This window comes from Oncorhynchus mykiss, chromosome 21 (genome assembly GCF_057628025.1).
Source record: "Oncorhynchus mykiss isolate SJ-2025 chromosome 21, ASM5762802v1, whole genome shotgun sequence".
Taxonomy (NCBI): domain Eukaryota; kingdom Metazoa; phylum Chordata; class Actinopteri; order Salmoniformes; family Salmonidae; genus Oncorhynchus; species Oncorhynchus mykiss.
In genome coordinates this window covers 41,486,355-41,500,420 of record NC_143042.1, presented here as the reverse complement: position 1 = coordinate 41,500,420, position 14,066 = coordinate 41,486,355, and the positions used below count along the sequence as shown (strand labels likewise).

Below are 14,066 nucleotides of genomic sequence, written 5' to 3'. Positions count from 1 at the left end.
TAGAGAAAGGGCACACACCCCAAAAAACGTTAAAACATAGCATATAATAGCATAGCATAGCATATAATAAGTGTTTCTTATTTCTTAGCTACATTTTCTACTGCGGTGCCTAATGAACACGGCCCAGGATGAAGTCATTTAAGACAAGACTACTTTCTGATGCATGAACCCACTGAGCAAAACCTGGTTGAATCAATGTTGATGACACATCATTTAAAAACAGAATTCAATGTGGTTATATTGAATCAATATGGAAAACTGATTGGATTTGAAAAAAGTTAACGTGCGGGAATTTCGTCTTTTTTTCCTCAAAGCTTTTAACCAATTTTTTTTTTTTTTTTACATTTCAGGTTGGATTCACAGTTGTCAACTCAATCAAATGTAAAGCAAAACTACACATTGAACTCCTACAAAATTCTGTTTTCATGTACTTCACAAGTCTATTTAGATGTGTGGTTTTGAAAAGAAATGTATTAATCATGGGTATGGCCAGAAAATAATATATCAGATATATAATCCACAGTAAATAAACATGAAAAGATTATATATTAGTCAGATGTGAGGGTCTTGTCATGCCATGGGCCTCCAATAATAACCCCCAGCTGGCTCATTACCAAGTCTCAATAGAATTCACATAAACTGTTAAGAAACCAGTTAGCCACACAACTGAAGAGCCTATGGACTGTGACTTTACCCAACTAGAACACATGAAAATCAATCAATAACTGGGGTTTGAAGGTACATTTTATTAATTCAGCCTGTGAACAACTCAATACTGTGCTGGAAATACTAAGTACACATGTACGGTGGGTGACAAGAATGTGACTGACGCCATGTTGAATAGGGGATCCATTACTGTGAAACTAGAACATGGGGTATCCAGCTAATGTTTGAGATAGATAGGGAGCACCAACTCCTACCAAAGAGTAACCGGGTGTACAGGCTTTTGCTCCAACCCAACACTAACACACTTGATTAGGCTAATCGTGGTCCATATTTAAGAATGTCAACGGTTGATTATGTGAAACAGCTGTGCAAGTGCGAGGTTGGAGCAAAAGCCTGCATACCCAGCAGCTCTCCAGGACCAGGGTTGGAGACCACTGAGATAGACCATAGAAGTTGGCTGGTTTCACCTTCTATCATATTATGACAAAGTACGATCATGACAGAAAAAAAACAATACTTGAACGTTAAAATAGTGTAAAACAAGGCTTCACATCATCATATGCATTAGCAGCAGTGAATGTCTCATACACACACTTTCCCTGACTGTGACCACGTACACACACTTCGCCTTGGTCTGTATAACTTCTGACCAAGAAAACAAAGATTTCAGACCATGTCCCTTCTGAAAAGGTGCTTTGCATCACAGATAAAACCTTACTCAAAAATGATTGAAATGTTATTCAAAGAGTCTAGACTTGCTCTGTCTCTTCGCTAGATCCACAGTGACTTCAATATAGAAGTGGACGGACAGCAGTTTACAGTAGCAAAAGCCTTAAATAATGGCCCTCATTCTATAGAAATCTCTTCAAGGGCTATTAACCATAAATATCATAACACTACAGTCCATGTCCGAGCACAGAAAACTAGAGTATAGATGATCTGAGCCACAGTGTCCAGTGAACACTTCAGTCTACCCGCAGTAGCTTCAAATAATATTGATCACAGTGTTTCTTGCTACAAAACAAGGTTAGCGCTTAGGAACATATGGTAGTGTGTGTTCACATTTCAGTATACTTGTACAGTATATATTTCTTTAGGTGTGTATATGTGTCTACCTCGAGGTATGATTCTTTGTCTATGTGTGCATCTAGGAAAGCACAGTCAGGGTGATTGTTCCTTTGGTCCTCTTCAGGATGCCCACGGCATCCTCGTGGGTGACCCCCTCCAGACTCTGTTCGTTAACAGCCATAATCTGATCCCCTCGCTTCAGATGCCCGTCCTCTGATGCTGCCCCCTGGAGAAAACACACCCACACTTTCAATTACAACCGTTTTAACTATCAATTCAAAAGGAATAGATTTCATCAATCTTCAAATCACGTTTCAAGAATGTTCAAATTAGCTTGTAAGAAATATACAAATTTAGCATTATGAAGTGGTTTACCTTTAGTTTTAATGGGAGGTATTCTAACGTCAGATATGCATAAGCAAATCCCCTGCAGATCTCAGGTCAGAATACTGACCTGCTTTAGTTAATTATAAAGTATGTTTAGCAAAAAGAGGAGATTTCCCCAACCTTTCCGAACACGGTTTTCACATAAATGGGCAGGTCTCCGTGTGGGCTCCCGAAGCCACCAACGATGCTGAAGCCCAGTCCGTCTGGGCCTCTGTCCAGTGTGATGGTCTTATATTGAGGAGGTCTGTAGGACGTACCGAAATGTTGTCATTAGATAACTAGATATAAGAGGAGGCTGGTGGGAGGAGCTATAGGAGGAAGGGCTCATTCCATTCCAGTCAATACAATGAGCCCGTCCTCCTATAGCTCCTCCCAACAGTCTCCTCTGCTAGTTCTCTTCTATTGATGTTTATTTAGCTTTTGTACGGGTTTCACAGGAACGACAGGTGTGTGTGCGTACCCCAGGTCATCGTGGAAGATGCTAGTAGCAGTAAGACCTGAGACTGAGAGTCCGGTAGCGGTCTGCTCATGAAAGGGGCCGGTCACTGTGGTATCACTCCCTGCTACCACCTGTTGGGTTTTGTGGTTGCAAGATGAGTGATACGTGAAAAGGTAATTCGGCCGTTTAATCGTTCAGTTCATCAGCTCAGTTATTGGCCTTTTACAGGAATTTGTCTCGCATTTTAGTAACACTGAGAAAGACAACATTAAATCAACATTTGCAGACAACATGACAGAGATGACAGCATCCACATCAAACAGACAGACAAGCTACAGATAATACAGTTATCATTGATGAAGTGGGCATTGTCACTAAAAGATCAATAGAAGCCTACTGTAGTTGGGAGAATGACTGAACGAGAAGTATTTCACTGACCTGAAGCCCGACAGTGCCGGTGGCGTTCTTTAGCAGGGTGACGGCCTGGCTGTGGCTCATACCCTCAGTAGCAGTCCCACAGATACTGACGATAACGTCACCGATCTGGAGGTCACAAAGAAGTCACGAGGTTCAAATAAAAATGTATCAGTCACATGCTTCGGTAAACATTGTGGACTAACAGGGAAAAGCTTACTTACGAACCCTTACCCACAATCAAAGAGAAAGACAATAGAGAAATAATCTAAGTAAAAACACATAATATTAGGCCGTCATTATAAATAAGAATTTGTTCTTAACTGTCACGATCGCTGTATGAGTGAGACCAAGGCGCAGCGTGAGTTCCACATAATTTTAATAAGCTGAAACTCACCTAACAAAACAACAAACCGTGACGCTACTGATGTGCACTAAAACAACTAAACATAGACAAGATCCCACAACAAAAATGAGGCAAATGGCTACCTAAATATGATCCCCAATCAGAGACAACGATAAACAGCTGTCTCTGATTGGGAACCATATCAGGCCAACATAGACATACAAAAACCCTAGACATACAAACACTAGAGTATCCACCCTAGTCACCTTCTGACCTAACCAAAATATATAGAAAAACAGAGACATCTAAGATAAGAGCGTTTTTCTATATACACTGCTCAAAAAATAAAGGGAACACTAAAATAACACATCCTAGATCTGAATGAAATATTCTTATTAAATACTTTTTTCTTTACATAGTTGAATGTGCTGACAACCAAATCACACAAAAATGATCAATGGAAATCCAATTCATCAACCCATGGAGGTCTGGATTTGGAGTCACACTCCAAATTAAAGTGGAAAACCACACTACAGGCTGATCCAACTTTGATGTAATGTCCTTAAAACAAGTCAAAATGAGGCTCAGTAGTGTGTGTGGCCTCCACGTGCCTGTATGACCTCCCTACAACGCCTGGGCATGCTCCTGAATAGGTGGCGGATGGTCTCCTGAGGGATCTCCTCCCAGACCTGGACTAAAGCATCCGCCAACTCCTGGACAGTCTGTGGTGCAATGTGGCGTTGGTGGATGGAGCGAGACATGATGTCCCAGATGTGCTCAATTGGATTCAGGTCTGGGGAATGGGCGGGCCAGTCCATAGCATCAATGCCTTCCTCTTGCAGGAACTGCTGACACACTCCAGCCACATGAGGTCTAGCATTGTCTTGCATTAAGAGGAACCCAGGGCCAACCGCACCAGCATATGGTCTCACGAGGGGTCTGAGGATCTCATCTCGGTACCTAATGGCAGTCAGGTTACCTCTGGCGAGCACATGGAGGCCCCCCAAAGAAATGCCACCCCACACCATGACTGACCCCCCGCCAAACCGGTCATGCTGGAGGATGTTGCAGGCAGCAGAACGTTCTCCACGGCGTCTCCAGACTGTCACATGTGCTCAGTGTGAACCTGATTTCATCTATGAAGAGCACAGGGCGCCAGTGGCGAATTTGCCAATCTTGGTGTTCTCTGGCAAATGCCAAACATCCTGCACGGTGTTGGGCTGTAAGCACAACCCCCACCACCACCCTCATGGAGTCTGTTTCTGACCATTTGAGCAGACACATGCACATTTGTGGCCTGCTGGAGGTCATTTTGCAGGGCTCTGGCAGTGCTCCTCCTGCTCCTCCTTGCACAAAGGCGGAGGTAGCGGTCCTGCTGCTGGGTTGTTGCCCTGCTGCTGGGTTGTTGCCCTCCTACGGCCTCCTCCACGTCTCCTGATGTACTGGCCTGTCTTCTGGTAGCGCCTCCATGCTCTGGACACTACGCTGACAGACACAGCAAACCTTCTTGCCACAGCTCGCATTGATGTGCCATCCTGGATGAGCTGCACTACCTGAGCCACGTGTGTGGGTTGTAGACTCTGTCTCATGCTACCACTAGAGTGAAAGCACCGCCAGCATTCAAAAGTGACCAAAACATCAGCCAGGAAGCATAGGAATTGAGAAGTGGTCTGTGGTCACCACCTGCAGAACCACTCCTTTTATTGGGGGTGTCTTGCTAATTGCCTATAATTTCCACCTGTTGTCTATTCCATTTGCACAACAGCATGTGAAATGTATTGTCAATCAGTGTTGCTTCCTAAGTGGATAGTTTGATTTCACAGAAGTGTGATTGACTTGGAGTTACATTGTGTTGTTTAAGTGTTCCCTTTATTTTTTTGAGCAGTGTATTTTGGTTAGGTCAGGGTGTGACTATGGTGGGTACTCTAGTTGTTGTATGTCTAGGGTTTATGTCATCTAGGGTTTTTGTAAGTCTATGTTGGCCTGATATGGTTCCCAATCAGAGACAGCTGTTTATTGTTGTCTCTGATTGGGGATCATATTTAGGTAGCCATTTACCCCATTGTTAGTTGTGGGATCTTGTCTATGTTTAGTTGACTGTCAGCACTAGTTTGTACAGTGTTTCGGTCGGTCAGTGTTTTTGTTCATTCATTCATTCATTCATTCATTCATTCATTAAAAAGAGACTGTAAGCATACCACGCTGTGCCTTGGTCCGATCCTTATGACGAACGTGACATTAACTGACTTGCCTAGTTAAATAAAGGTTAAATAATTTTTTCTTTGATTTCAAATATTAGAAGTAGTAACCCTGTTAACCCCTTGGACACGATGTTTGTAATACCGATATATTTGGGTTAGAAACAGAATACTAAATCGACCCCTAACCCCTACATCCTAGGCCCTTGTAGGCGTAAACTAAGACAGGCATTGTATTGTATGCCACTTGTTGGAAGGGGTTAGCGGAAAGGAGATAGTGGTCTGTGCTTATTGAGACTAGAGATGCATTACCCCTAATCAGTCGGCTTTCAGCCAGGCATCATAAAACAATAGATTCTGGAAATGAAAGTAATACTGACTTAGTTATGATACAATGAGATAACTGATAACATTAATTTAGGTCATATCTAATGCAAGCGAACCATATGTATCAAAACCTCTGCTTTGCGTCTTGCCTGTTTTAGTTCACCCTGAAGGGATACCAATGTGATTGTTTTCCATTAAAGTGTAAAAAGGAAACAAAAACAGCTTCTTAGCAAGGACTGTCTGGGAATGGTCTGAGTGGGCTTTTGAAGGGATACCAACATAGATATTCTATTCAAGACATCCACACAGGCCCTCTATTCTGTTACATTTTATGGGTAGAGTTAGATATATGGTCCCAGATGGCTTACTGCTTTAGTATTGTCTGCTGCCAGTCTGTATGTGGGGGGGGGGCTACAATGGTTAGTTTGTCTGTCCTTCTGCAGGAGGCCATAGGCCATCGCTTTCAGCTGTGAAGGCCCTCGAGCCTAATGGGACCAACCTACGTGATGACTTGAAACTGACTAAGGGGAGTATTTAGACTTGAGATAGAATTTTTACCCAAATCCCACATTGACGTCACTGACGTCACTGAACGATTTATGAAAAAAGTCTGAGTTACACACAGAAATCTCAAATCTGAATAGCCCACCGCCCCAAGTGAACAAGCCACAAGTGAAGGGGTAATACACTTAGTTGTAAATATTCTAGAAGTTGAATTAATACTGATGTTTTTGTGTTTGCATTTGTAGCTTTGGGGAATTTGTATGACCAACATGTCGACATGTTGAAGCTCCTGATTCCATGTGATCTGCGGAGTCTGACTTTCTATGAGGGTTCTAGAACTCAACCAACAACAGAGCCTACATAGCCCTGTCCTGTTTAACTCTTAAGGATCCGTCCCTTTTTTCCCAATTTTCTCCTAAAATGACATGCCCAAATCTAACTGCCTGTAGCTCAGGACCTGAAGCAAGGATATGCATATTCTTGATACTATTCGAAAGGAAACACTTTGAAGTTTGTGGAAATGTGAAATTAATGTAGGAGAATATAACACATTAGATCTGGTAAAAGATAATACAAAGAAAACACCAACCGTTTTTTTGTATTTTTTTTGTACCATCATCTTTGAAATGTAAGAGAAAGGCCATCATGTATTATTCCAGCCCAGGCGCAATTTAGATGTTGTCCACTAGATGGTAACAGTGTATTAGCAACATTTTTAACTGATTCAATGAACCATTTTATTTCTGTTCAACATTTTGTTCAAGACTGCCCAAATGTGCCTAATTGGAATATTAATAACTATTCAAGTTCATAACTGTGCACTCTCCTCAAACAATAGCATGGTATTCTTTCACTGTAATAGCTACTATAAATTGGACAGTGCAGTTAGATGTCACATCTGCTGCTGCAACGCACTCTACTGCTCATCCTGTGTCTCCTTGACCTGCCGCCACTCCCCCAGTACTCTCTCCCTCTCCCTTTTTCTCTCTCTCTCTGTTTGTGTGTGATTGTGTGGGCGGAGACAGGTGTGCTGGAGTCAGAGCTGATCCCCACCAGCTGCAACCTGTTACATAATCAAGATGTCTACAAATACTCAGCCATGCCAATTCCACACTGCCAGATCATAATCTCTGCTCAGTCAGTCTTCGGTTCGAGCCGTTTGGATACTATTCAGCTCCTGTTGTGCCTGTTTTCCTTGCCTGTTTTTCTCTCCGCTACAGTTCTGCCCGCTCTGACTCTGGTCCCTGTCTCCAGTCCAATGTCTCGTCATCCTGCTACGCTGTCCTGGAATCCCCACTCTACAACTCCCTTGGATTCCCCTCCAGACCTGCTTACCCTGTCTCAACCCCTCTCGCTCCAGCCTCAGCCTCCGCACCTGGTTTCCAGCAACCCGCCCAGCTTACCCTGACCTGCACTCCATCTCCCCCCTGTGTTTCAATAAATACCTTGGTTACTTCATCCCAGTCTCCTCGTCTGAGTCTGCTCTTGGGTTCCCCTCTTCCACTCCGCGTAACAATAGATTAACAAGAATTTAAGATTTCTGCCAATATCAGATATGTCTATGTACTGGGAAATGCTCTTGTTACTTACAACATCATGCTAATCGCATTAGCCTATATTAGCTCAACCGTCCCGTGGATGGGACACCGATCCCAAAGAAGTGAATAACTTTTCAAGTTCATAACTGTGCACTCTGCTCAAACAATAGCATGGTATTATTTCACTGTAATAGCTACTGTAAATTGGACAGTACAGCTAGATTAACAAGAATTTAAGCTTTCTACCAATATCAGATATGTCTATGTCCTTGGAAATGTTCTTGTTACTTACAACCTCATGCTAATCGCATTAGCGCACATTAGCTCAACTGTCCCGTGCGTGGGACACCGATCTGTAGAGATCCTTATTAACAGGACCCTACAGCTGCTGCTGTACCAACCCACCTTGAGTTTGTGTGTCTGGACAACGAGGCTAGTAGGGTTTATCATGGCGATGAAGATGGGCACATCACCCAGGGGACTGCCCACTCCACCCGCAATACTGATGCCCAAGGAATCAGTGGGGCCCTATGAGGAAAGACAACCAATTACACAAAGTATTTCATCCCTATAACCACAAGGTGTAGTAAGTTACCCCCCTAAAGACAAATAAAACACATATAGGAACAGTAGTAGTGAAAAACCAGTACAATCTGTATGTTGCATCTATCTTAATACAAGGACAAGCTAAAAACTTTTGTTTTTCCAAATAATGATGAATATTATAAAAGAACACTGACCTTAGTGAATTCAACACTTCTGATCTCCTGGTGGTCCAGTGCTGTGCAAACAACAACAGTAAACAGCCAAAATGAATCAAGACAAATTAATCAAGGCATCTTCAGTTTTCCAAACCACCACATGTTAACTGAAAATGTCTTACACTCCTGATTTGTGTGTTGTAAGCTGTCACAGTCCACTTGGAGGCTTCCAGAGGAGGCTGACAGAGAGTGAGGGGTCACCTTGCAGCTGCCTGTTTCACTCATCTACCCAAATACAAGGGAAGAGAAACTTAAAATGAGTGGCATAAGTTTCTTTCCTTCTTTTTATTTTGGAACTAGCAATATGACATAGAGGCAGGAGAAGAACTGGGGTGTATTCAGTGAGCTGAAATCATCGGAGTTTCAGATAGAATTTCAATGAATAGAGCTGACAGGGTGTCCCTATTCTACATGGGTCATATCTGTTGCATTTCTATCTGAACATGCTGTAATGTTGCCCCGTAAACAGTCCCCAGCATATAATTAAGGTCCAGAAAACAAAATGTCAGCTTACCTGACTGTTCTGTGAGAACCTCCTCTCAGAGTGGAAGGGCCCGGCTTTAAATCTGCCCACCTCCATCACTATGGGTCCCACACCACACTGTAAACACAAACATGTAAACATATAAAATGTTTTTTAAATAAACAAACCATTAAAATAACAGATGCTAGTGACGTATTCTACACCAACCGGTGGGAAAAGAGCCAAAACAACACACTTTAACAAATTCCCCAATACATAAATTATTAACAATTTGTAACTTAATATGAGACAACAAACACATTGAACCAAGCCTGGCCCCAGATCTGTTTGTGTGTAATAGCCAAACCCTGTGGAAATGTATATGTATCTAGCAAGATGGCAAAAATAGATCTGGGACCAGGCTTAATTTGACCCAGATGGGACTTCCCATGGTTTCTATATAGACTCACCTTCAGCAGCTCGGCCACTAACTCCTGAGTGGCATTTCTGACGTCCTCCTTGTTGACGGACAGGATCTGGTCTCCCTGCATCAGCCTCCCGTCACTCTCCACCACGCCCCCTTTCACTATGTCGGACACAAACACCCCTGTGTCGTTCCTGTTGGGGATAGAAACATCATCATATGAGTGAACCAGGGTTTATGTTATGTTAGTGTGAGTGCTTGGTGTCTCTGTGAATGTGTCTGTCATTTGTCTGAGCATTTTGTAGTTAGGGTTAGATAGATACAACATCAAATTAAATGATGTACTTTTAAGTGTCATAATTGTTTGTGTCGTCACAAAATGTTGTATTTAACTAATAGGCTGTGGAAATAATTGTCCTCTCTGAGGAAAATAAGGTATCTATCTATCTATCTATCGATCTATCGCCACCTGCTGTAGTTGGTTGACATCCATTTTGTTTTACCCCAGTAAGAGGCATGGCGGTTCAGGATCTGTAGGTTAAAGTAAAGCATGGTCCAAAGGCTTGTCTATCTACTAGGGCAAGGGCTGGGTATCTTTGGGAATATGTTCTGTTCTGATACTCGTTCCAGTTATGACTCTTAAATTCGGTACCGGTTGGAGAATGTTTCCTTTATCGATCCATATGTTGAATGAAAAACACATTTAAATCTTGAAATGCCTAATATGGTTTTCGAGCAACTAGTCCATTCACTGACCGATGTCAATCACTGAGTTAGGAAAGGTCAAACACATTGAACCCTGCTGCTTAACAACCTGTGGCCTACACACACACAAACACACACACACACACACACACACACACACACACACACACACACACACACACACACACACACACACACACACACACACACACACACACACACACACACACACACACACACACACACACACACACAACTTTAGTGAGTCTAATAGGGGATTAGTAAATCTCTGATGGGTTGTGTAATGACTCGACATCCTAAATACTTGAGGGGCCCTCCATCCTAGTAAAAGAAAGCTTATCTCCAACATCCTTACAGACATCCATTTTAGGACATCCATTATTTACGATGTACATTTTAGGACATCCTTGTTAGCGGTGTACATTTTATGACCTCCTTTTTGCGGGGTACATTTCAGGAAATCTCATAAATGTTTTCAGTCAAACGTCCCTAGAAGACGTATAGGTTCTAGTACCTTCTCCCCACGATACTGAGGCCCAGGCCCTGGCCGGGCTTCTTGTTCAGCTCCACGGTGAAGGCATCCCACAGGTCCTCCTCCTTGTACTGAGCCTCGTCCCTGTAAACACTGAGACGCACCCGCTGAGGGGTCTGGCGCAGCACGTTGATAGCTTCATCATGAGTGGCGACGCGCAGGTCAATGCCATTCACCTGTGGAGAGAGGGAGGAGGGAGGAGATGAAAGAGGAAGGGATAGAGATATATATATATAGAGAGAGAGATATATAGAGAGAGAGATATATAGAGAGAGATATGGATATATATATATATTTATATATATATATATGAGAGAGAGAGAGAGGAGAAAATAAATCACACGTCAACCATCCAAGGCCTAGCTAAGGTCGACCGCTGTTCAACAGAGTTTAGAAAATGAGAATCATGTAGCTATGAGCTTTGCTTTATATCACCTGAACTCCAGAGCGAGAGAGATTGCAAGAGAAAGAGAGAGAGCGAGAGATTGCGAGAGAGAGAGAAAAACAGATTTGTCCATTTAAAAATGTTGCAGCAAGAGGACAATCAATAGCATTTGATATTGTTCCTATGTATATAAACACTGTAGACTGAAACACATTGACAAACATGAATATTGGTGAAGGATGTGAATAGCGTGACATACACAGTCAACAGCTAGCATGAGGGTAGGTCTATACATTTGGAAAACCTCGTCTGGTAATGACACCATAATGTACTTAGCTTAGAGCTGAGAACCGCAACCTATTCTAAGGGTCCATATCAAGGGGAAATAGCCCCATTAGCGCTAGCATAGCCATGCATTGCATGGCTTTTCCCATAGCAGACTGAAATGGGTCACTAATGACATTGGTTCTGCTTGAACCACAGAATGGGTGGCCACTCTTTCACTTTTCCCCCTGACCCTATCATGAGCAGTATGAATACTACGGCTTGGCTGGTGGCCCAAAGTGAATTACTGAGAAGGGTGGGGTGGGGGGGTGGGGGGGGGGTAATTAAGTCATAAGGGTGTGTGTGTGTTTGCGTGCGTTGAAAGGGGTTGACTGAGCTACCATGACTAACTGCCCCAGTCACACCCCTAGTCTCCATAACAAAGCAAAGGGCAAAGGGGTGGCTGTCAGAGAGTTAAGCTGGCTTTTAAGATGTCATTCTATATATCATGCCATCTATACATGCTGACTGTTTATACATGGTCAATTTTAGATGTTATATATGATTCAAGTGAAATTGCAAAGTTCTTCTTTAGACTATGAACCAAATCCTTAGATTCTTAAGATTCACGTACGTATTGCAACACAATATTATACCAGAGAGTGAAATATGTGCCTTTATCTCAAGTTAGGATTGGGTTCTTCTATCTGATATTGTCCATCACACGGGATTGCTGAAGATGTACGGGCCTGGCCAAATAGTCTCAGAGTAGGAGTGCTGATCTAGGATCTGTTTAGCCTTTTATATCATAATGAGATTACAGCGAAGGGGGGGGGGGGGGGGGGGGGGGGGTCTGATCCTAAATGATGAACACGTTCCAATACCTCCAGGATCTGGTCCCCAGCCCAAAGTCTCCCATCCTTGGAGGCAGCTCCGTCCTCATAGACCTCGTGAATGATGATGGTCCCCTGTAGAAAGAGAAGTGAAAGAAAGAAGAGTATGAGAGAGGTGAAGAAACAAGTGACAAAATCGGAGAGGTGTGTGGTTGGAGGGAAGGAGAAATAGAAGACAGAGGGAGGAGGGATGAACGAAGATTCAATTGAGAGACGTTGTCAGATAGAGAGAGAGAGAAATTAAGATCATATAATGACAAGACAAAGGAGTTCAGGAATACATGAGAGGCAGAGTGGAACAGGTTGACATTAGCTGGAGTCTGTGTATGTGGGTGTCCATGGGGAGGCTGGAGGGGGAGGGGTCTGTGGGAGGTGGGTCATTCTCAGGTCAACGGTCACATTCTAGGCCTGGATATTGTCTCCTGTGGCTGAGGCTAGACAAATGGCTATTCCTCAGGCCTGACTGAGCAAACAGAATGGAGGGGAGAAAGGAGCAGTGGTGTGTGTGTGTGTGTGTGTGTGTGTGTGTGTGTGTGTGTGTGTGTGTGTGTGTGTGTGTGTGTGTGTGTGACAGACTGCATCACTTCCTATATTCCTTTGCCATTCCACTGCCTCCACAGCTATTTCCGCCCAGGAATACTACTAGCAGCTCTAATAGCACAGGAACCAAAGAGGGTGGCACATCTTTCAACTTTGTGTCATTATTTAAGTAGTAGTGGGTCTTCTCCTAATGTTAGTGGTTGAACTTGGGACTAATTGTTTCTTATGTATTTTTATAAAATATAGAATTGGACAAAAACACATTGTAAATTCTGATTTAAAACTACAGATAAAACTATGTACATACGTAAAACTATGTAAAACTAACCCAGATTCTTTGTCAGTATCTGTGAATTTGCAGTCTGATAATTGAGATCCAACAACCGTTCTGTCATAGATTACTCAGAAATACAAGTTCAGATATTATTCTATAACACGAGTGGACACTTCAAAAGCCCACAGTCATATCCACAGTCATCACAGAGCTGCTTTGATGAAAAGTTCCTTGGTCGTGGTCTTTGGCCTACCAGTAGAGTGTCACAGCCCCCCACGATGCTGAGGCCCAGGCCTGTGCGGCCCTTGGAGATGTCTATGGTGGTCTCACAGCCGGGGATGATGGGACAGGTCACAGGGTCAGAGGAAGCCAGAGTGCCAGGGGTGGACGAGCGACTAGAGCCTGATGAGAGAGAGTGGGAAATTGAGATGAAAGGATCAAATAAATATATGAATTCTAGCCTGGTCCCAGATCTGTGTGTGCTTTTAGCCAACTCCTCTGATTATTATTGGCATGCCATTCAATATACCCCAATGACAAAAATATTGGCTAAAGCACATATCCATTCGATGCCAGGCTGAAGTCAGACTAAAATCTCTTCCGAAACTGTTGACAAGGTATACAGTGCATTCAGAAAGTATTCAGACCCCTTCACTTTTTTCACATTTTGTTACATTACAGCCTTATTCTATTAAATCGTTTTTCCTCCCTCATCAATCTACACACAATACCCCATAAAGACAAAGCAAAAAACTTTAAATAAAAAAACTAACATTTTAGCACATTAAAAGAATAATAAAAAAATAATAATGAAATATGAAATTTACTGTATAAGGTATATTTAGGTAATATTGCTCTTTGGAGTTTTGGCTGGGTTTGTGTATAAGCACTTTGTGATAACTATTGATGTAAAAAGG

The 14,066-nt window shown here is 42.8% G+C and overlaps 2 protein-coding genes across 16 annotated transcripts in view; one reads left to right on the top strand and one right to left on the bottom strand.

Moving 5' to 3' along the window:
• The window catches only part of LOC110500600 (adhesion G protein-coupled receptor L3), a 490,597-nt gene that overhangs the window by 87,530 nt on the left and 389,001 nt on the right, over window positions 1–14,066 (top strand). The gene's annotated exons all lie outside the window — the stretch shown is intronic.
• LOC110500876 (multiple PDZ domain protein) overlaps window positions 727–14,066 on the bottom strand; it is a 69,983-nt gene continuing 56,643 nt past the window's right edge. For all 15 annotated transcript variants that reach the window (XM_090213285.1, XM_090213288.1, XM_090213290.1 and 12 more), the window contains 12 exons: window positions 13,403–13,551; window positions 12,327–12,410; window positions 10,776–10,969; window positions 9,582–9,729; window positions 9,163–9,249; window positions 8,771–8,873; window positions 8,628–8,668; window positions 8,293–8,415; window positions 2,999–3,103; window positions 2,582–2,691; window positions 2,242–2,365; window positions 727–1,960 (listed from right to left, as the gene is read on the bottom strand). In XM_090213285.1, the coding sequence (XP_090069411.1) occupies window positions 1,814–1,960; window positions 2,242–2,365; window positions 2,582–2,691; window positions 2,999–3,103; window positions 8,293–8,415; window positions 8,628–8,668; window positions 8,771–8,873; window positions 9,163–9,249; window positions 9,582–9,729; window positions 10,776–10,969; window positions 12,327–12,410; window positions 13,403–13,551 (1,415 nt within the window). In that variant the 3' untranslated portion in view covers window positions 727–1,813. The remainder of the gene's footprint in view (window positions 1,961–2,241; window positions 2,366–2,581; window positions 2,692–2,998; window positions 3,104–8,292; window positions 8,416–8,627; window positions 8,669–8,770; window positions 8,874–9,162; window positions 9,250–9,581; window positions 9,730–10,775; window positions 10,970–12,326; window positions 12,411–13,402; window positions 13,552–14,066) is intronic.